The 23,752-nt window shown below is 34.5% G+C and overlaps 1 protein-coding gene and 1 long non-coding RNA gene across 2 annotated transcripts in view; one reads left to right on the top strand and one right to left on the bottom strand.

The window, feature by feature from the left end:
• The window catches only part of LOC114330753 (A disintegrin and metalloproteinase with thrombospondin motifs adt-1-like), a 385,883-nt gene that overhangs the window by 318,597 nt on the left and 43,534 nt on the right, over positions 1 to 23,752 (top strand). The window contains exons 9-11 of the mRNA XM_050656578.1: positions 2,924 to 3,030; positions 3,088 to 3,230; positions 3,688 to 3,902. Of these exons, the coding sequence (XP_050512535.1) occupies positions 2,924 to 3,030; positions 3,088 to 3,230; positions 3,688 to 3,902 (465 nt within the window). The remainder of the gene's footprint in view (positions 1 to 2,923; positions 3,031 to 3,087; positions 3,231 to 3,687; positions 3,903 to 23,752) is intronic.
• Positions 8,889 to 15,306, bottom strand: LOC126888382 (uncharacterized). The gene is made up of 2 exons (XR_007699531.1): positions 15,119 to 15,306; positions 8,889 to 9,703 (listed from the first exon to the last, which is right to left on the bottom strand). It is a non-coding gene; the product is annotated as an uncharacterized LOC126888382 (long non-coding RNA).

The following is a 23,752-nucleotide window of genomic DNA, read 5'->3' as shown; positions in this document are numbered from 1 at the left end:
ACTTGAGTGTTTGCCTAATTGTACCTGAGATCACTTGTACTGTCTGGTTTAATTGGGTGTCAATAATCTTCGTGTGTTTACTATTGAGCCATACCGGGGAAGCACATTCAGAGCTGCCGAATATACAAGTCTGAGAGCAGATGATCTGAGTACGGAAACTGAGGACCCCCATATGGTGCCACCAAGCTTTTGAATTATAGTATTTTGCGTTTTCAGTTTTGCTGCCGTCCTTTGTAGGTGTTCTTTAAAACGTAAGGTTCTGTCAAGAGTCAGTCCAAGTTATTTTTGTTTTGAGTTATGCGTCAATAGTCTATTTTCAAAGTGAACGAAAAGTTTTTTATTGGCTTGGGTATTATGTAGGTGAAAACATCACACTTCGGTTTTCGTTGCATTAGCCGTAACCTCCATTTGCGAAAGTATTCTGTTATTCTAAATGGCAAAGTCATCCATTAGTATTGTTTCTGTAACTGTAACAGCCGTGTTATTATGTCTTACTGCATGTCTGTGTATATGTCCGAACCATATAAGTTGTTTTATTGATAAGCCATCTTTGATTGTTCGTTTGATTCCCAATATTTCTCGAATGCGTTCGTTGGCAATACTTTCTCTTCTAGATCTTCCTACTACTCTTCTCCAAAAATCCATTTCCGTTGCTCACAGCGTTGCCAGTGTTCTTTCTTTCAATGGGTATACCTCACAGCTGTATAGAGTGATACCTTTCACTATAGTCTTTATCCCCTTATTTCTTTGCTGATGGATTGGTGCCATAAAATACTGTTTAACATTTTGATGGCTTTTCTACCTGCCTAATTTCTTTCTCTTATAGAGGTGTCTAATGTTTCATCGTGCGAAATATTGATACCTAGATATTTGTAGTCGTAGTAGTGCTTTCTTCTTCTTCATGTGCCTTGTTCCGAACGTTGGCAATTAACATAGCTATTCTGACTTTGTTTACGGCAGATCTGAATAGTTCGGAAGATGACAATCCGAATCATGTTTGGATGTTTCCTCCTCCCTGGACCACTTCTGCTATTTATTTTCAGTTGGATAATTAGCTGAAGTACTGTATATTTACTGTGCCTCATAACGTGACAAAAGTATTCCAACTTTCTTTTCTTTATAGTTATTCCTACCTCTCTCTCCTTACCTATCCGGCTTAGTCCTCATGGTTGGTCACGTGCTAGATGCAGGATATTCCTACCTCATATTCATCGGTAAGCCCACGTTTCGAAGGCCTCTACTTTTTTCATGAATGTTACGGTCATTGTCCATGCCTCCATTCCATATAACAAAACCGGAAATACAAAACATTTGAGAAGTCGAATTTTGAGTGATAACAGATGAAAATTTGCTTCATGCTAGTGAACGACGCTCTTGCTTTTTTTATGTTTATACGTATCTCCTTGGCTTGATCCCAACTTGAATTAACTGTTGCTTTTTTTGTTTTTTTTTATGATTAGGTTGAGCGTTGATTGAAATATTAATTACATCAATCAACGGGTTGAGCTAGTATTGTGTACCTACGTGTTCTTTGTATCTTACACATTAGGCAACTCAGCACCTCCATGCTACTCGCGAGAATCACAGAATCAGCATACTTTATATTAATTATTTCTCCATTTATCTTTTTGCCCTTTTTGGATTTTGCTTTCCTCTAGCGCTGTCTTAAATATTTCTTCCGAGTATATTTAAAAAGAGTAGGAAACAAGATACAGATTTGCCGTATCCCTTTCTTGATGTCAATTTTATTGGTCAATGTAGATTCTACTTTCACTTTCGCTGTTTGATCCCAATAGAGACTCGCTATTGTTCGAATGTCTCTATAGTCGATTTCGATCTTATTGAGTGCTTCAATTATCTTTTCGTGACTTACATTACCGAATGCTTTTGCGTAGTCTATAAAAAATATATAGACGTCTTTGCCCCTATCTCTGCAATTATTGTACTGCACTCAGTATCATCATCATCAACAACCCGTACGCGTCCACTGCTGGACCTAGGTCTCCCTCAGCTCTTTCCATCTGTCTCTGTTTTGTGCGGTTTGCATCCAGTTACCGATAACATGCTTCAAATCATCGGCCCATCTGCTCAGTGGGCGTCCTCTGCTCTGTAGTGCTTCTTCTCGTGGCCTCCACTCAACAATACGTTTTGTCAATCGGTTGTCTGACAATCTGGCGACGTAACCTGTCCAATTCCACTTAAGCAACGCGATTTTTTCGACAGCGTCTGTTATTTTGGGTTCCTCTCAGGGAGACACCCAACATCTGGCGCTCCGTAGCCCTCTGAGTTACGCGAATCTTGTTCACTACCTTTTTTGTTAGTGTTAATGTTTCGGCTCCATGAGTGAGTACAGGCAACACACACTGATTAAAGATTTTCCTTTTGAGGCATATGGGCAAGTCTGATTTAAATACATAGTTCAGTTTACCAAACGCGGCCCAAGCTAATCCTATGCGACGTGGGAGCTCGCACGTCTGGTTATCTCTTCCCAACCGAATCTCATGTCCCAAGTACTTATAAGATGCAGTCTGCTCAATATCCATTCCATCAACAACAATATTACGATTTAGCACCAGATTAGTCATTATTTGCGCCTTGTTGATGTTAATCTTTAGTCCGACCTCTCAGGAAGCGTAATATATTTTGTTCAACATTATTATTGCATCATCCATACGATCGGCTATAAGGACGATGTCATCTGTGAATCTCAGGTGACTGAGCTTCTCTCCATTTATGTTGATACCATATTCGTTTTGATCTGCCTTCTTAATAGTGTGTCATATTTATCAGTGTGGTAGTGTGGTATTGTGGCTTATTTACCAATTAAAATAGTTAATTCCAAACATTTTTTGCTTATTCTTAGCAGTGTTTTATCGTTGTTTATTAGTTATTTTACTTTAATCAATTTTTTATTGCATTTTAGTACGCCACAATCAAGATGCCTTTTAGATCACAGTAGTTCAGCTGGAAAATTGGACCACAGCGCAGAAGGTGCACTTCCAGGAGAAAGATTCGATGCCAACCAACAATGTAAGCTAGTATCAAAATATATTTAGGAAAGCTTCGATAGTAAAATATATGTTTCAGGTATGTTAAAGTACGGAAAAGGTAGCAAACATTCCGCTCAACAACCTTTAAACGACGTATGTAGAGATTTACACTGTGAAAGAGAAAGGTACACTTGGACATCTCATCCTGCTCTGGAAGGCACAGTTTGTGGAAATAATATGGTATGTTTAATAAATGATAGTAAATATGTATGTATATATATCGTCATCATCAAAATTGGCTCGACAAGCATTTGTGGATCTCGCCCTGCTTGCAGCGAAGTCGTCCGTCGATTCCTATAAACTTACCACCATCTTCTGACCCTTAGAAAAAAGATCAAAATTGTATTAATAATAAGACCGATATAAACGATATCTCCAACATATATCACGACTTAATAAATTGAGTTGTTCGAAAATGCACCATTGGCAGATATTTTAAATAGGACCCTGAACCAAGAGTTCAGAGTAGTAGGTATTTAAGTTAGTAGTACAGTCGAACCAAGGGTCAGCATCGTATTTAAGATAGTAGTAAGTACATAGTTTCAAGTGTCTTTCTGAATAATTGTTTTACCATTTTATTTTAAATTTCAAAACAAAGCAATTTATTTAAGTTAAAGGAAATACAATATTATTTTAGTGGTGTCGAGGAGGTAAATGTGTCGCCAAAGGACTGGTGTTATCGGCAGCTTATACTGCGCAAAGTTCAGCGCGATTAGGACAAATAAACGGAGGATGGAGCAAATGGAAGCATTCCAGCGATTGCGCTTCCGGTTGCCTGTTCGGGGAAGAAGGAAGACTGAAATCTGGAAGCACTGGTATCATGGTTTCAGAAAGAATATGTAATAACCCAAGGTAATTTTTAATTTATCATTAAGTAGAGAATTAATACACACAGCGGACCAAAAATTAACGGACTACCTTAAAAATGGGACATGTTATATATCTCGAATTTCCTAATTTCCTAAACCTGTTGTCCGATTTAAGTAATTTTTTTTAATATGTAATAGCCTTATTATTTAAAAAAATCGATGTAATCGATATTTTTGCTAGACAGGTAAATGTCATTTTATACCGAGTGTAACAACCATATTCTGTTTTACTTTATCGTACTATATACGTAGTATAGTATAATAGATAAAGTTATAGGATCGTGCAAAAAGTTTTTTTTCAGATTTCACTTTTTTTCGACGTTTTGAGTCCCCCTGAGTCTAAAAAGCAAATAAAAAAAAACATGTCGGAAGTATGTACGTACGTACGTATGTCGCCACCGCCCAGCAAAAACTACCGGACCGATTTTGATGAAATTCGGTATGAGTGAGTTTAAGAGAATTTTGTCGAGAAACTAAGCTTTAAAAAAACCTCTCAAAGGGGGGCCGAAATAGGGGGGTTATTTAGGGTCCATTTTTGCAAATTTTGACCGAAATGAATGAAATTCAACATCAATAGGTAAATAAAAATACGGAATTTGACATTTCCAAATTCAAAATGGCGGCCAGCATGGCCGACCGCCCACCCGACACATTTCCCTACCTATCTAAAAACTTGTTTAAGATAAGTTTAATTTGAAAAAGTCGTTATATAGCCTAAAGATGGGGCTATAAGAAGGATGCTATCGTTTTTCAGAAAAAGTTACAGGTTGCCTATATTTAAGGGGTGAAAATTTGACATAAATTCGAACTAAATTTTCTCAAAAATGGCTCCAAGGAATTTTTTTATTTTTTGATATATTTTTGATATCCTATCAATAAATTGAATTACATTAGTCAGATTTCTTAACTCCCCATAGGAGGGGAGTTATGAATTTTTTATAAAAAAATATTCGAGTGCCCGTAACTTCCTTCTTAATAGAAACTAAAATTTGAAATTTTGCAGGCATATATGGCACTTTAATATCTATTATCACAATAAATTTTACCAAAAATATGGCTTCCGGTTGAACCGGAAATGAATAAAAAATCTTAATTTTTTTAGATACGCCCTGTATATTTTTACATATTTTGAAAGAATCCAAAATTACCTTTCCAATGACATAAAACTCGTTGCTGTAGCTCAAAAACTATAAAAGTTACGGTAACTAGAAATTTTGCTATAATCTTATGTGTGTCCTCTCTCACGCGATCATAGCAGAGCATTATTGTAGGGCAGTGAATGAGGGTGTTTGGCTTCGAATTCCATCCTACTACACTGACGTACTTGATATTTTCACAGTAACTAGGGAATAGCTCAAGAAACAAAATCTACCCTATATACTATGGCGCTTTTATCTTGGGGCGGTTCCCACTTCTTCAAGGGGGTGGAAAATTTGTGGCTAAAGAACCTATTTCTAAGCAAAAACTGGTCCATATTTTTTTTGAGAACTCAATACTTTTTTAGTTATGCGTAGATTTTTTGTGAATACCTTAAAAACTATGCATAATAAATAATAAAGAGATTCGTTCCTTCGTAAATGTTCTATTTATAATACAAAAAGAGATATGGTAGGTGAAAATAGTTTGTTTTTTGGTGCATGCTCAAATTGGTGTATTCAACTTGAAATAACAGAGGAACGGTAGGTTTTAGGTGTATAATGCTACCAACACCTTTTGTAGTGTTTGAAAAGGCATTTAAAACGAGCACCGTTAAATGTCGGTTACATACAAACTAAGCGAGATATGGTGCAAAAAAATATATGACTAATGTACTTTAAGGAAAGATGAATAGTATTGTCCCTTTCATGAGCATTTTTCAGTACGTAACAAATGATAGGAAAAAGGGTAAGTTCGTGATAATACACAATTATGACATTTATTATAACATGACATTTTAGTTAAATCTGACAGTTGTCACAATTTATTTTCAATTTTGAATAAAAACAAATCAAATGTGTTTCTTGTATTTATAAAATGGTATTTTCTTTGATTTGTATAGTCTTATAAATTATACAGATTATATTTGTAATATTATTATCTAATTAAAAAATATATTTTTTTATTATGGCGCCATCTACCGACAACTAGAATAACTAGAATAAATGTTATAAATGTTACCGACGAAATGTAATCACTGACGTGCCTTTTTTTCTGTCACATACAATTTAATGCGTTAGAAAGAAATCGAAAAACTGTGACGCACTGAAAGATGATCATGAGAAAAAGAATATATACATTTAACTCCCCATCCACCATAATATAAATGCATTGTTTTTCTTTTGCAATATCTTTTAATATAGTGTTATTTCTACTTTCAAAAAGTTGAACGGGTTTAAAATGAATGGTTTTTGTAAAACATGTGATCAAATTATAGAATGAATTTTTAAATTTTCTTAAAACTCTTCCTTTTTCTCCATGTAATTCGAAAATAAAAATATTTCACCCCTGAGAAGTGGCGGGAACCTCCCTCATGATAAAAGCGCCATAGTATATAGGATATACTTTGAATTAGGAGATTAGGCTACTCCCAAAATTTCGTTAAAATCTATGCAGTAGGATAGAATTCGGAGATAATAATCTTGTTCTTAATCTCGCGCATTGACTGGCTAATCGAAATAGAATGAAATGCAAATATTGTAAACTATTAGTTTCTCAGAAAAATGAACTAATTTGAAATGAAAGTATGACTATAATATTCTATTGATTTATGCAATAATCTATACATCTATAATGTGTCCCAGAAATATGGCATCGAACATTTTCTCTTCTTCTTCTTCTTCCTTTTTTTTTGGGTTTCGATTTTCTTTAGGCCCGATTGTACATTGGCGGCTTAAGCTATGGCTTAGTTGAACCGGGTTCAATTTTGAGCGTCGGTTTAACTTCATTCGGGTTGTTCAATGCCGAGTTCAGTTAAGCCGAGGTTCATACAAATTTTGGTAAGGTTGGCAACGTAAGGCATGCGTATTCAAAGCAATTCCCGTCAATTCTCGACATAAATTTTCCCGCCATTTATGTATTATTATTTGGTTTTTGTCAATATAATTCTTTTATTACTGTTATTAGTTTAATCGGTATTTTCTATCGTTTAGTTTATCAGTTTAATCAATTTCCTACGTTAAATTTGTGAACAGACCATTTGAATAGGTATTATAAGTATTAGGATATTGCAATGTGTTTATTTTCTTTTTGTAAAAAACTGTTTTTATATAAGTGTTTTTTTCTACACTGGACGCAAAAAAGCCTTCCAATTTCACTTCTCAAAAAGAAATATTGGTATCTTTGGCCAAATAATAAAGCAGAATTGTACAAAATAGAATGAAACAAATAACCCCCAAAATTTTAAAGAAGTTTATCAAAGCCATTGATTGTAGCAGATAGTAAGAAATTTTTATAAATATCTAATAGTTGTTGTATGTATTAGTTTAAATTTCTAAATTAACAAAGTATTCATGCATAAGATTTTCAACCTCCTCCTACGTTTGACAAATTGTACTTCTCATGATTCTCTAGACTATAGACAGTTAGATTTACTACATTTTTGGCTAATGTTATTGCTACTTCTTCTTCTTTATGTAGTATAAGCAAAGGGTTATTAAAAAGCATTGCAATATTGTGTATCATTGATGTTCCAATTACAATTGAATGGGCCTTCCGAATAAAAGTGCCATGTGATTCGTTTTTAAGAAATCGAACAAAAACTGTTAAAATTATAATAATGGTAAATTTATACATTTTAAGGATTAGTAATTAATTACTTCAGCTTAGTACCATCTGTTTAATTTCAGTACTTAAATTACATCTCAACTGAACTAACTTTTCTTCGTCATTGATATTTTATGGACTTTACGGTCTTTAAATGTACCTATATTCTTCTTAATATATTCGTCATGCTTTGACTGGCTGATTGACATATAGTCCATGCCATTAAAAAAGGATTAGTAATACAGTACAGTTATTTACAAACTGTATTAATAACTAACCTTTAAATGTGTAAATTTACCAATATTCCAATTTTAACAGTTTTTGTTCGATTTCTTAAAAACGAATCACATGGCACTTAACAATTGTTATTCGGTAGACCCATTCAACTGTGTCTATGCATTCTGCATTCTCATTGTGCCTCATTAAATAAAATTTCAGCTTGTGATGAAGGATTGCGTAAGGGTGTTATCAGGTTTTCTTGACTCCGTAACCACTATCACCAAAGAAGATACTAATTCAATCTTCACATTCTCTTCTCATAAATATTTAACTGTTTACAGCTATGATTTCAAATTCACTCAAAAATGTTAATATTTGCCTTATTCTAGGGAAGTAGGTAGGTAATTTAAATAATTTTAGAAGGTAAATTAGTTTGTAATTATTATTAAATAAAGTGATAATATGTACCTACATAAGCATGGTACAAATATAATTAATTTCAATTTATTATTCAATTCAATTCAATTCAATTTATTAGCCAAAATTTACAATTTTAAGTACATATAATATAATATACAGAAAGACACCTAGATGTGAAAACATCTGTGTGTGTCTATAGAAAAATCCTAAATAAATATAGATTACTTATAAACAAACGTAACAAAAAAAAACACATTCGAGAAATCAAAATTATTTGGAATTTAAACTTAAAACTAAGTAAACAGCATATCTATATAATATAATAATATGTAAAAAATCCAACTTATAGGTATTAAGAATTCCAAAATCAAAAAAAGAACATTTTTTTTCAGGATTTACAATTCAAATTGTGTTTTGTTTCCAATAATACAATCAACTACCTTTTTATTAAACATTTTTATGGATTTGATTTCTTTTATTTTGTTTGGTAGTAAATTATAATACTTGGGTGCCCTAAAAATCACAGAATGTTGGCTTATTCCTCGACTTAACTGTGGTAAAACTAAGCTTCTTTTGATGTTACCTCTAGTTTGATAATTTAAGATTTATTAATAAATTATGTACATCTAATTTAATAAATTAACAAAATCGTTTTCTACATTTGCTTCAAAATCATTCACAAGTTGCAAAAAGGAGCCTGTTGCTTAAAACCAGTGATATGGGCCCACTTCACTGCACAAAACCTTAATTTAAGGCAATAAAAACCATGTTCTTAGAAGATACAGCTTGGTTCTTGAAATGTCAATAACAAATTTGCCACTTGTTTTCGTTCTCGTTCTTACCTATCTGTTCGATTTTTTATTCTATGAGCAATATTAGTTTCATACAAATAGTGAACAGTGAACAGATATCCAAAATCTTTGCAACAATGCATTATCCTTCCATTTTCAAAATGATTTTCTCTAGACCTACACTGTTTCTGTGTTCTCCTTCCTTCTAGAATATTTACCATTTCCAGAAAATCTTCATTATTAGTTAAATTTTCAATGAGGTTCATTTTTAAGGTGTAAATATTATGATTTCCGTTGACAATGACAAAAATGTGAGGTTAAAAATGCTTGAACCAGCGTTAAACCGCCGAACATCGACCGCTCAGCTGAACCCGGGCTTAAACCGAGCTCAAGCTTAAACTTTGTATGTACAACGCACTTCTTGCCCTGAACTCGGTAATGGCGCTGAGCCGGAGTTGAACCTCGATTGTACAACCGGGCCTTAATCATTTACCCAGTACATGTTATTGGTTATGCGCGTCTTGCTCAAGGCAATGCACAACCAGGTGTCCTGTCAACTTCAGATCTATTTTTTTTTTGGTCCTATGTGTTCCTTGTCCTTCTTCTTGTTTTTCTATAGATAGAGGGGGAAAAGTGTTACAACATTTAAGGTTAACTTAAGACTTTTCTCGTTTGGGGGTAGCTTCCAAACATTTTCACATAGGTTTAGGGCTGGCTACCTTCGGTTAGGATTAAGGATTTTAAGGATACAAATATAATTTTTGACATTTTAGGAGATTCCCTGTATTTTCTGAAGTATTTATTTATTGTTATTGTTATTATTATTATTTTTTGAAAATTCTATAGATCTACTTGAAAAAATTTGATAAATTTATTGATTATCTTAATAACTTTATTCGAGGGTTTATATAAAATGCTCTGTAAAGATATTGGACTGTCTATTCCAGCTTTTATTAGTTCTAGATACAAATCCATATCTTTATGTTTATTTATGGGGCACTCAAAGATGATGTGTACCAATGTTCCCATAGTACCGCATTCGCATATCGGTGTTTCCGTTTTGCCTATTTTGTGGAGATAACAAGGAGTTTTGCAATGTCCACTTCGTAAACGATTAAGGTTAGTAATATTGTTCCTACCCAAATATCCACATTTGTTATACCAAGGTTTTATAGGGAAACTATCCTGCAGTCCACAATAGTCCGGATATTTACCTTTAATTTGGGAATACCAGTTATTGTAAAATTGAGTCAAGATGTTCTTTTTTGTAACACAAAAGATATCTGTGCTGATGTTTTTTACATCATATGGTACTCTTAATTCTCTCCCAATATTGGCCAAGCTATCTGCCACCTCGTTGCCTTTAATCCCCTGATGTCCCGGTACCCATTCTAATCCTATTGAAAATCCCATATTATTTGCATCTACCAGTAGTTTTTTGGTCATTATAGTTACATAATCCATTTGGTCCCATTTGTGACTAGATATTTTGGATAAGGCACTTTTTGAATCTACAAAGATCACTGCTTTCATGATTTCCTTTTCAATACATACCGACATGGCTTTGTATACCGCTATTATTTCAGTTGTGCAGATTTGTGTGTAGTTATGGAGTCGTGACGAATATTTATAATTGATGCTTGGGATGTAAATTCCAAATCCCGATTGATTTGTTTGTGGGTCTATTGATCCATCTGTATATACGTGGGTATGATTATTATATATTCCACCATATTTAGCTATGAACCTTTCGTTCGATTCAATTTCATATTTTTCAAATTCTAGACTTTTAATTGTAATGGGGTATAGAAGAGTTTTTCTTTCTACCTCATATATAGGATTGATTTTATATCTAATTATGTTTTTTGTTTTTTTGAGTATATTTGTATATGCTAGTGAGTAATCTGGTATGACCTTGTTCCTCCAGAATCTATTGTTTGCATTTATTGCTTCGTTTAGCTTATTTAGACTCTTTACTATGATATTGTTTTTTTCCGGCATTTGTTTGAGTATATATTTATGTGCTAGTATCTCCCTTCTAACTTGTAACGTTGTTACTGAACATTCTGCTTGCAATATTAAGATGGGTGTAGAACGTAGACAACCCGTTACGATTCTCAAGGCAACATTCTGTACTTGTTCCAACCTCATCATCAAACTTTTACTGCAGGGGTTTAAAAGATTGGCTGCGTAATCTAAATGAGATCTAACTATTCCTTTGTATAAACTCAAAAGAATGTTCGGGTCAGCTCCCCATTTTGTACCACAAATTGCTCTCATGACATTTATTCCTTTGTTTGCTTTAGTTATCATGTCGTTAATTTGAATTGTCATATTCAAATTGCACTGTAAATGAAATCCCAGATACTTTATTTCATTTTTCCATGGAATTTCCATATTTTGATATATCAAATGTGGGAAGTTATAAGCCTGACTTCTTTTTCTAAATATTATTGCTTTTGATTTGTGTGCTGAAATTTTAAAGTTGTGTTTCTCAAACCACTCCTGTAAATTTATTATATGGGTATTTAAGGAATTAATTAGCTTGTATATATCAGATCCTTGCACCAGAATTACAAAATCATCTGCATACTGAAAACACTCCATCTCATGGTTTATTAAATCATGTAGGGATCTAGTATAGAGATTGAATAATATTGGACTGAGTGGAGACCCTTGAGGCAATCCAGTGGATGCTTGCATTGGGCCTAATATATTATTTGATTTGTCTTTAACGTAGATATTTCTGTTGAGCAAGAATTGCAAGATCAAGTTTGCATAAGTTATTGGGATGTCATACTTTAATAAGTATTTATATAGCAAATATATATTGACTGTATCATATGCCCTACTGATATCCAAAAAAATTCCAATTGTATTTAAATTTTTACTAAATCCAGTTCTAATATAATTAATTGTTAAAGCTAAGTTATCGTTGCACCCTTTGTTTCTTCTGAAACCTAACTGCTTAGGGCTTAGTATCGATTTTTTTTCCGTTATTTGTTCTATTCTTAATTTAATTATATTTTGCAAAATTTTGCCTACACATGACTCTAGAGCTATGTTTCTATAATTATCCTCACATAAAGGGTCTCTATTGGGTTTTAAAAAGGGAATGACAAGGGTGTTTTTCCATTCTTGTGGAAAACCTGTGTTTCTTTTAACTATTTGATTAAATATTTTTGACAATGCATCTAGCGCCACTAGGGGAAGTCTGTTTATCATGCTATATGTTACAAGATCTAAGCCAGTAGCCTTATCCTTTTTATTTATGACACTTATTATTTCTTGCCTTGAAATGTCCTCCACATCCTCGTTAGTTAGGGTAACCGTGAACTCAGGATCTGTTATGTCAATTGCCAAATTATTTAATATGTTCTGAGCTATGTTTTTGTTGGGAAGTTTAGCAGGGATTACAGCATTTTGATATGTGGAGAATAGCTTAACTGTTCGCCATATTTCAGATAGAGGAGTGTCCCTTGTCAATCCATTGCAAAAGCTTTTGAAGCTATTTCTTTTTTTTGTTTTAAATATTTTTTTACTGTATGCAAATATTTTTTTGATTTCAATATAATTTTCATTGCTTGCTTCTTCCTTATATTTTTTAATTTTTTCTTTTCTTGTTTTTATTAAATTAGAGCATTCCTTATCCCACCAGGGAGGGCTTTTCTTTTTTCTTATAGATTTTTCTGTTTTCGAGAGAGGTATTTCCTCATCACTCACCATTTCCATAATTTGTGTAAATGAATTATAGTCTTCACACCCATTCTTCATCAAGTCTTCTATTTTTGAAGCATAATTCTCCCAATTGACATTCTTTGTATTTCTTTTATGACTTTTTTGTGTTACTATATTTTCATTTACAATTGCGATTTTGCAAGAAGTTGGAAAATGATCACTGCCTCCAGAATCCTCTAACACATCCCATTGGCATATATTTGCAATTTCCGAGGAAATTAGTGTTAGGTCTACCGCTGAGGCATTCTGTCCAGGTAGGGTAATCCGCGTGGGTCTCCCATCATTGCAGCAAACTAGATCCAAATCCTCTAAGGATTCAGCAATTATTCTTCCATTAACATTAACAGACACTTGACTTCCCCAAAGTGCATTATGTGCATTCATATCCCCCATTAAAATTTTATTTCCCCTGATTTTATTTATGCGTCCAACCCAACTATTTAAATTTATTTTTGCCCTAGGATGGATATAAATGTTAATAACTGTAATGTCCCAATCTATTATTTTTGTTGCTAAAATTTGAATTTTACTAACATTATTATTATACCTATATACTATTTTGTGATCCAGACTATTATGAACCACAGTAGCTAGGCCACCATAACCATCCCCTCGATCCAACCTATGTATTTCATATCCTCTTAGATAGAAGTGATGATTATTTTTTAGCCAAGTTTCATTTAATAGAATTAATTTGGGTGTATGTTCGCTTATGAAATATTTCAGACTGTTATAGTTACTGCTTAAACTTTTTATGTTCCATTGGATAATAAGTGGATTCTTGATATCCATCTAAATCTAGCAACTTTTGGTTCGATGAGCTTTCATGTATAAATAGCTGGTTCAAGTAATTGATTATATGTTCCTTATGTTTCCAATCTAGTTTTTTTAATATCGCATTCAGTGTTTTTTCTGTGTCCCTCTCTAGTTGCTCTGTACGGGAACATCCAGGAGTCTCATTGTTTACTGCACGAGCTCTCTCTTCGCTTCTCCCATTTGGAGATAATAAATATTGATTGTGTACTTCTTTATTGTATGTCTTATTTGTTTCATTAGCCTTTCTTTTATTTTTGTTTGAGTTATTCTCAATTTTTCTACTAAACAGGTGTTCAGGGTTACTCTTTACATTTTCTATCCATCGCATATTGATGGGAATTGTCTCTAAATTATTTGTTTGAGTTTTATGTAATGTTGGGAATTCCTCCTGGCTCATTCTGAATATATTATTCTCTTGCGATTTTCTAGTAGAAACATAAGGAAATCTCTCGCATGCCTCGTAGTATGAAAGATTGTCCAGAGACATGACAGCCTTAATATTCCGCTGTCTCACATACTCTGGACACTCCTCATAGGTACTTATATGAAAGCTGCTATTACAATGTAAACATTTCATCGAACAATCCCCTTCATGTATTTTTTCCGCGCAGTTTTTGCATTTTTCTCCCCCTCTACAAAGATTTTTTGTGTGTCCAAAAAGAAAACACCGATAACATTGAACCACTGGTATCATGTATGGTTTTACCCTAAAAGGGATCCCATATATATTCACTTCCTTCGGGATTACTTTTCCCGAAAAGGTAAATGCGACCGTTTCTGTATCAATATATTTCTCTGTGTCATATTTAGACTTCCGTTTAAATCGTCTTATTTCTAGTACTTTAATGTTGACCGAAGCCAATCCCGAAAATTTGATTAGATCTGCATCCGATATACTAGTATCTACATTATTAACGACTCCCCTACATGTTACGTTATTTGCCGGAATAAACAATTCATATCCATCATTTCTGACCACGTCATTTAAAACAAATTTATTAGCATCCTCCCATTTCTTGAAAGCAACGCTAATTCGGTTTTTTCCTTTTTTGCTAAGTTTAAGTACATTCTCGATTTTTTTGTCATTTATGTATTTTGCTAATTTCAAAAAACTATAATTACCGACGTTATCGCCTTTTGACTCCATAAATACCTCAAAGGGACCGGTATCAGTGTACTGATAATAGAAATGTTTTTTTCCTTTTTTTATTTCATTGTTATTATTAGTGATTGAATTAGCATTGCTATCAAGTAATGGTGTATTATTTAAACTACTATTATTTTCAATGTTTTCTATATTATCTAACATCTCCTCATCACCGGGGGGGTTAGCCCCCCCCGTAGAGTCCCCCATAATTAACCCTGTAATGCAAAGCTGTCTCTTTTTTACCTAACTAGATAATGTATAATTTATTTTATTCAAAGAAAGTACAGGAAATTTAGGAATTCAACAGATAGGAAATTTGTTAGTTACCTCTATTATGTAGTTCCTATTTTGTTTTTGCCGCCTGCGTTTTTTTTGAATTATCACTTCCACACTGAACTGTCACACAACCGAACGTTACGAAAGCTCATACAGAAGTTTTCTCGAACATTTTCTCAAATGCCGGAATTAATGATGCGTAGAACCATAAAATACTTTCAAGTACAGAATGTGTTTCTAAAATATCAAAATAACGAGTAATTTTGTTATTTTTATAGAATGCCAGTATCTAGTACCCAGGGCCGGATTAACACTTTTGCCGCCCATGGGCCAGAGGTCTGCCTGCCGCCCTAGCGGGGGTGCAACACCGGGGGGGGGTCCGGGGCCCCCCCCCGAAAAAAATTGAAATTTAGAGGCAAAATAACGCATTTTGGGACATTTTCCAGCGCTCAACTGTCTCTTGATATTGTAATGGTTTTAGTACCTCTCATGATGAAAACAAGAAACTATGTCCTAAAATTGCGTTTTATTAATTAAAATAAACTATTTGACAAAACTCCGTTAATTACGAAACCATTTTCTACAACCGTGATATTCCATTACTTAAGATTACAATAATAGTAAATAAAATCGTTGTTGATATTATTTTGTGAAACATCATGCAGCTCGTAATTCCCAAACTCAACAATTCTTTTATAGTTTTATGACTATTTTGGCTGAGAATGATTGATTTGGAGTGAAGTGAAAATTCGGCTTCGTTACTCGGCGACGGCTCACCTGTGAATGTGCCCGCAGGCTTTGAGCCATAATCGGTCATTGCTGTCGATTTATGGGCAAAAACAGGACAGTTAGGAAGGGGCTAAAATTAGTAAAAGGTGTACAGAGTAAGACTGCAAAATAAATGATAATTTCTGTATTGAATATAGGATAATAACAAATATATACAACATCGAAATATAACTGTTCAGAGCATACAAATCACATATCCAAACAAATAACTTACTCACTAAATTAGCTTTGTTAAAGTAAATATAACTTAAAACTTCTTCTTTCTTGCACGTGCATTGGAAAAATCATCAACAACTGCACTGAAATCGAGTTTTGTTGTCAGTTCATGTTCTATGGCTAAAACAGCCAGGCTGACGAGTCGTTCTTGAGTCACTGTTGAACGCAGATAGTTTTTTACTCTTTTCAAGGTCGAAAACGATCTCTCAGCAGAACAGTTTGTAGCAGGAGTTGTCAAAAACATTTTCAAACCAATAGCCACGTTGGGAAACAAGTCCTGTAGATTTTTTTCTATCAAAAATCTGTACAAGTTTGATAGTGAAAAGTCTTTTTCGGCTTCTTTGTAGTTTCCTCGGATCAGAAGTCCTTTCAGATGGATGCACTCGCATATAAACTCTGACTCTTCAATGTCTTCAATATAGATTTTCTGCAAAGACGTCGCGTTAGCAGTAATTTCTTCGGTAGTTAGAGTCTTTAATTTTGTTAGAAATGAAAACTTTGCAACGAAGTCTGTGTACACAGAGATCCTTTTGTCTAACTGAAACTGAAGTGTTTCCACGATGATGTCATAACTTTGTTGAAGACAATTTCCCCTAATGTCATCATCCTCATCATAAGTTCTTTCTTCATCTTCTTCTGAAGATTCATCAAAGAACCTCTTTCTTTTCGCCTTTCTTTTTGGGCGATCAAAATCTTGCTGCACCTGCGGCTGCGTCTCTTGTGGAAGTTCTGGCTCATCGTTCTGTCTCATTTCACCTTGCGCAATTTGCAGTTTTTTTTCGCCCTCTTTCTTATAGTGGGTAAACATGTCTTTCATGTTCATCACATACTCTGTGAGTGAGTTGTACAGGATTACAACGCTGTCCACGGTCATATTTTCAGCCTGGATCTTTTCACTGACTGAATTAAATTTTTGAAGTACATCTCCCCAAAGGGCTGCCATGAAACATGTTTCTAGAGACATTAGTTTTCGCAACAACCCTTTGGCTTTGGATTGTGTCTGTTTGTTTTCATGATTGCTTGAAGTCATGTCTATCAGCGTCTTGACCATGGGTTTGTAGTCTTTATTAAGGCTTTTGCAAGCTTCTTCCCTTGCAGACCATCTTGTAACACTGAGAGACTTCAACGACGTGTTCTTGTCCTTTCCTGTGGCCGTGAAATTTGACAGAAGAAGATTCCACCTGTGCGTAGAAGACGAGAAAAAATTGTACAATCCTTGCAAGAGATCAAAGAAATGTTTTGCAAGAGAACAGCATTCTGCTGCGCTTGATCCCACTAAATTTAGTGAATGCGCTGAACAAGGCACATAAAATATCAAGGGATTCTTTTCTTTAAGTCTTGCCTGCAACCCCGAGTACATTCCTGACATATTTGACGCGTTGTCATAGGACTGTCCCCTACAGTTTTGTATGTCCAATCCTTTCGACTGTAGGAAAGAAAGCACTGAGTTCACTAGTTCTTCACCTGTATGACCTTGATTTTTCATAAATTCAACAAAATGTTCTTCAGGGATTCCCAATTCATTCACATACCTTAATATGAAAGACAATTGATCAATGTGTGTTACATCAGGGGTGGAATCTACTATTATAGAATAGTACTTGCTTTTCTTAGCATCATTCAAAATTGTATCAATAACGGTTTTTGCCATTATTTCGATGAGTTCTTCACAAATGGTTGATGATAGGTATGACTGTTTGCCTTTACCCGCTTTCCCATATTTTTCAATGTGTGCTTTCAAAAATGGATCAAATTCGGCAATCAGCTCCAAGCACATCATATAGTTGCCATTTGAAAAAGAACCAAATTTTTCGTCAGTCCCCCTAAAGGCAAGACCACGCGAGGCAAGTTTTTTTATTACGGCCACCACTCTCTGGAGAACTGCCTTCCAATACCTTATTTCTTCTTCCACTTGGTTTTGTAGAAGCTTATCGATCCTCCCGGCTGCTTCTGCTCTTTGTTTGTATACTATTACACTATTGTAGTGAACGTGCGAGTTTTCATGCTCTTTTATTCTCGCTGATGCATGTTTCCAATCACTGAACCCATTTTCAGTAAACTGAGTAGAGGTCGAACTAAACAATTTGCATGGACCACAGAACAAAGAGCCTAAACTTGGTGAGTAAATCAAGAAATCTCTATTTACAATTTCGCCATTTGCAAGTTTTCTGTCGAATAGCCATTTAGCCAACACTCTTTTCCTGTCTGGATATTGCCTTTCAGATTTTTTAAAATCGCAATCTTTATTTTGATTCCATCCATTTTTAACAAAATATTCCCGCGTCTCTTCATTCACTATCCATAAAGCAGGATCATAATTTGGTTTCAAATGGACAGAAGAGTCAGGTTCAGAGACTGTTAATTGATCTTCAATCTCGTCAACAACAAAAGTTAATTCGGATATAGCTGGTTTGATCTTGTCAGTATCAACACATGACGAAGCTGAAGGTGCTGATGCTGAAGGGGTTGAGGGTGAAGCTGAAGGGGTTGATGCTGAAGCTGAAGGGGTTGATGTTGAAACCGGAGGGGCTGATGCTGAAGCTAAAGGGGTTGATGTTGAAGCTGAAGGGGCTGATGCTGAAGCTGGAGGGGTTGATGTTAAAGCTGAAGGCACTGATGCTGAAGCTGTTGAAGCTGAAGGCGTTAATATGGAACATACTTCTAGTTCTACTTCACAAAATTCTTTGACACTTTCTAAAAGCACTGGTTCTGGTGGCACTGGTAGGTTACTTCTTGTAAAAAATGTATCAAGCTTCGCAGTTTTATTTACAACTTCTGTCAATTTTTTTTTCTTCTCTTCGGCTACTTTTTTGTATTGCCACCCACTGAGCCGTTTGCGTCCATCCATTTGTACAGCTGCTTGTTATAGCATCAATGACATCGGAAGTAAAGGTCTGACTGTAAAAAAAAGAATATCTGTATAATTCAAAACTGTAGTACGATACGACAGGAAAAATGAAGCGAAAAAATGAGGGAAGCGAATTTCCTTCCATTACTTATTCAACTCATTGTGAAACCTATACGTATGGCAACATGCCGAATTACATTTTTCCTTATAGAGAACGGAATTAGCTAGAAAATCGAAATTTGCCTTAACATTTTCAGAAAAATATGCTCTACACGAATTTAAAACATAAAGAAGAATTTTTCCCATACGGGCCCCAAAAACCAAAATTTTGGGGTAAAACCCCCCCAAAAAGGGGGTAAATGTTATGGGATTCTTTTGGCTAAATAACTTAGCCGAGATATTGCAAAAAGGAAAGTGTGTGCGTGTGCCGAATTTGAAGAAAATCGGTCAAAAATTGCGACCGCTAGAGCGCGGTCTATATTAACTTACATTACCATTACTATAAACAAATAAATATTTCTTACCTCACAAGTTACAATTTCAAAATGTTACTCCGCTCAAAACAAATTACAAAAACGTTAAACCTAAACAGTTAGACAGACTGCAGTACGTGGAGTTGAGACCAGACAACCGAATGACAATGGCGCGTGGCGGTGATGGAGTTGGTGGGGGGAGGGAAGCGGCAAGGCGACAAGACGCCTGCCATCAGCCAATGCTAGCAACTACTACGATCCCACAACTAAATTTCCCGTGCGTAGCGTACGATACAGACTGCCGCCTCGCCCCTTCGACTCACTTGGATAGAGTGGCGTAGCGTAGTGTACTGCGACACATTACACCGCGCAGAGTGTCGCGTTATAAATAAATAATAAACAATAAAATAGTTTTTTAATATTTAATGCTCAGGTTCACTGGTCTTGATAATCGATAATAAAGCTTTATAATCAATCAAAAATAATTACACTTTTTTTTTCTCAAATCCGCCGCCCCAAAATTTTGCCGCCCTGGGCCGCGGCCCAGTTGGCCCGTGCCTTAATCCGGCCCTGCTAGTACCATAACGATAATAGATCGGTACGATAAAGTTCTCGGGCGGCCCTTCCGTCCAGCGTTTTTTCTTTAAAGTTCGGAACACCCTGTGGAATATTCTAGCACATATAAAATATTTAAATTAAAACTCAATTTTATCCCTAGGCTTTTTGTTAACAGCCAAAAAGTGTCTGATTTGTTGTGAAAATTAGGATATTTATTATATAAAGTTTCAATTAAGTAAGTATTTTTTTATTGTTTGGTGGAACTGGAACGCGCTACAAAGAATAATTCTTTTGAATTTTGAAATTTGACCCGCGATGAGTGTGTTCAAGCAGTCATCTTACATAGCGAAGGACTTAGCTACCATGCTATCGGCTCCTTATATTGGTAACAATTTTTTGCTAATGCACGATAATGTAAGACCTCACGTTCACAAACTGTAACCGAATATTTACAACAGATACATCTTCGGACTTTGACTTGCCATCGCATAGTCCAGATCTTAACCCGGTCGAACATTTGTACGACATAATTGGTAGAAGACTACGACAGCGTTTGCCACCTCCTAGAACCTTACAAGAGGTAGAAAAAGTAGCTCTTGAGATTTGGAATGATATTGATCAAGACCTCATATTTGTAATATGCCTAGCATACCTCATATTTGTAATATAAAACTACAAGATCTCTTTTATTATCGAACAATAGCGAATGAATTAAAAATTAAAATGTTAAGAAAGCCTAAGGCTACAGTTGAATTTTAATTTTAATATTTTATATATATGCTAGAATACTCCACAGGGTATTCCGAACTTTAAGAAAAAAACACAGTACGATTGCTACACTGGGTATAAAATGGCATTTACCTGTCTAGCAACAATATCATTACATCGATTTTCTTAAATAATAAGGCTATAACATATTAAAAAAATCACTCAAATCGGACAATAGGTTTAGGAAATTCGAGACATCTAACATGTTCCATTTTTAAGGTGTTCCATGTTCCGGTGAAAAATTTTTAAAGGATTTTTAACTGTAACAATGGGTCAGTAAATATTTTTACTCACAATCGGTTAGTAATTTATGGATTTCTAACCTTTGAAGTAATCAGGAAGCGACTTATTACTTACTTTACTTTCCCGGCTAGCATCTGTCACTTTTCTATATGCTGCACACCTTTAGCCACGCACCATTTACTGTATAGTTCATAGGTGTTTTCATACCTCTCCCTGCTTTTTTCAGGAATTATTCCTTCAGTGTCTCTCTCTCTGCAGCTAAGTACCCGCAGTTCTGGTGGCGTACATTCAAATTCACTATCAGACATTTTTGTAAAATAAACACAATTTGATTATATGTACAATTAATGGCGTCGTGTATCGCCTAAATGTCAGATTCAACAAACTTGTTTTGTTACCTAGCAACGATCTCACAGGTCACTTAAAATAATTCATCTTATCACATAATGAAAATGGATACAGATATTGGAAACGAAATTATTATTGGTAGATTGTGAGTATTAGAAATCCATAAACTACTAACCGATTGTGAGTAAAATAGTATACAAACCTCGCGGGAACTCATTCTAGCCTCGCGTCTGTAGTTTACCTCGGTGCTTCGCACCTCGGTAAACTACCTTGCCGCTCGGCTGAAATAGAGTACTTTCCCGCTAGGTATGTAATATACTATAGTTTTATAGCTTGTTTACTTTGAATTTTGTCGTTTATCATTTTCAATGACAGTGACATTAGCGTATTTGCTGTATTTATTGGAATTTATAACTTATATTGGGTTTATTTTATAAAGTTATAAATATTGTGTTAAATATATTAACATATTATATACAATGCTAGTCAAAAATCCGTACCCCCTCGTATCTTTTGAACGGTTATACTTGTAATAGTGAAATTTGGAGGGAGGAAATAAACGGAGGTAAGCTTCTTAACTAGTCATGACAGGTGACGTAAAAGTGACAAATGACGTTACAGAGCCACTGTGACCGATAATTTTAAATGGGACCTTATGGCAAGTGATACCTCGTTTGAAAGGTATTCAAAATACCTATTCAGGCATACTCATTTTTTTGGGTTTTAGTTGATTTTGATTTTGGTGAATAAATTAAATAAATATAATATTGTAGTTTTGCATTTAATTAATAAAAATCCAAATATCCGCCTATGGATTTTTTGTCAAAAAATTTGACGTTTTTCAATTCTCTAGTAGTTTTTACGTCAACGTCAATTTTTTTGACAAGCAATCATATGTGGAATTTTGAATTTTTATAAATTAATTCGAAACTACAATTTTATATTTATTTCATTTATTCATCAAAATTAGCTTAAACTCAAACAAAATTAGTATGACTGAATAGGTATTTTCAATACCTTTCAAACGAGGTATCACTTGCTATAAGGTCCGATTTAAAATTATCTGTCACAGTGGCGCTGTAAAGTCATCTGTTATAATTACTCCACCTGTCATGGCCAGTTAAGAAGCTTATGTCCGTTTATTTCCTCCCTCCAAATTTCACTATTATAGGTATAACCGTTGAAAAGATACGAGGGGGGTACGGAGTTTTGACTAGCACTGTATAATATACATAGGTATATTATTAGGATATTATAACTAGTTAAATATAAATGTACATTATACATTTATAAAATACGTCCACCGATTTGCTAATAGTAGGCAACCAATTACCTATTCAGCCGTACACTATTTAAATTTATAAACATTAATTTAAAGAAAATTTATTTTTGTAAAAGTTATAGTTTTAATTTCGAGTAGTTGATAAAATATGTTTTTACTAATTAAAAGAAAAAATGTCGTAGAAAAGTATAGTATTCTACTCGCATGTAAATCATTGCACGCTCGTTGAATAATATACTATTTCCCGACGACACAATATTTACACTTTGTGGGAATGTAAATCGCCAAAATTTAAGGTATTGAAGTGAGGTAAATTCCACAATTGATGCGTGAAAATCATACTCAAAGCAAAGACCAAAAAAACTAAATGTATGGTCGGGTATATAGTGGGTACTCAAAATTGTCCAGCTCATTTTGGTATAAATGTACGACGTTATTTAGATCAGACATTTCCCGGACAATGAATTTGTAAATTAGGTAGTATTGAACGGACACCTCGTTTGCCCGATTTGAATCCTAAACTTTATTTTTATTACCAGCAAGTGTTGCGGAGCCAAGACAAAGAATTATCTATGAATCAATAATAATTTCTAGAGAAACATGAAGAAATGTATTAGACCTGAATGTTAATAGTCCCTGCTGCATTCTAACAAACGGACAGTTTAACACCTTCTTTATTCTTTTTAAAGCCAGAGCCAGACTATTTATGAGTGCCTAGAAAAGTTGCATAGGAGATAATTTCTGTGTTTTAACCATTTCTCCAAACTTAGTCGTATGTTCTATTGCACCAGAAGTATCAGCAGGCATTTTTCTCCACTTACATGTGCAATATTAACTCTGTGTCTCTTCTTCCATTGATTAAGCCAACCATTACATGCCACAAATTCGTCCCCATTCTTAATCTTCTGGTTAATAGCCAAAGCTTTTTCTTTTGGCCGCCAATCGGTTTCTGAAGAAACCAGTTCCAAAAGCTACATCGACGATCTACCAAACCGGTTTTTTCCTTGTATTATTCTTTTCAACATTATTTTTTCCAATATTATATTCTGTACAAACTTTTCACCACGCATTCACCAGGAACAGATGTTGCACCTGGCATCACTAGGCAGCCATTGGTATACCAACACATTTAAATGTATTAATAATATGTTTTATGTATT

The sequence above is a fragment of the Diabrotica virgifera genome, chromosome 7 (genome assembly GCF_917563875.1).
Source record: "Diabrotica virgifera virgifera chromosome 7, PGI_DIABVI_V3a".
NCBI lineage: Eukaryota > Metazoa > Arthropoda > Insecta > Coleoptera > Chrysomelidae > Diabrotica > Diabrotica virgifera.
The sequence above is the reverse complement of the archived record's forward strand: the minus strand, read 5'-3'. Positions and strand labels throughout refer to the sequence as shown.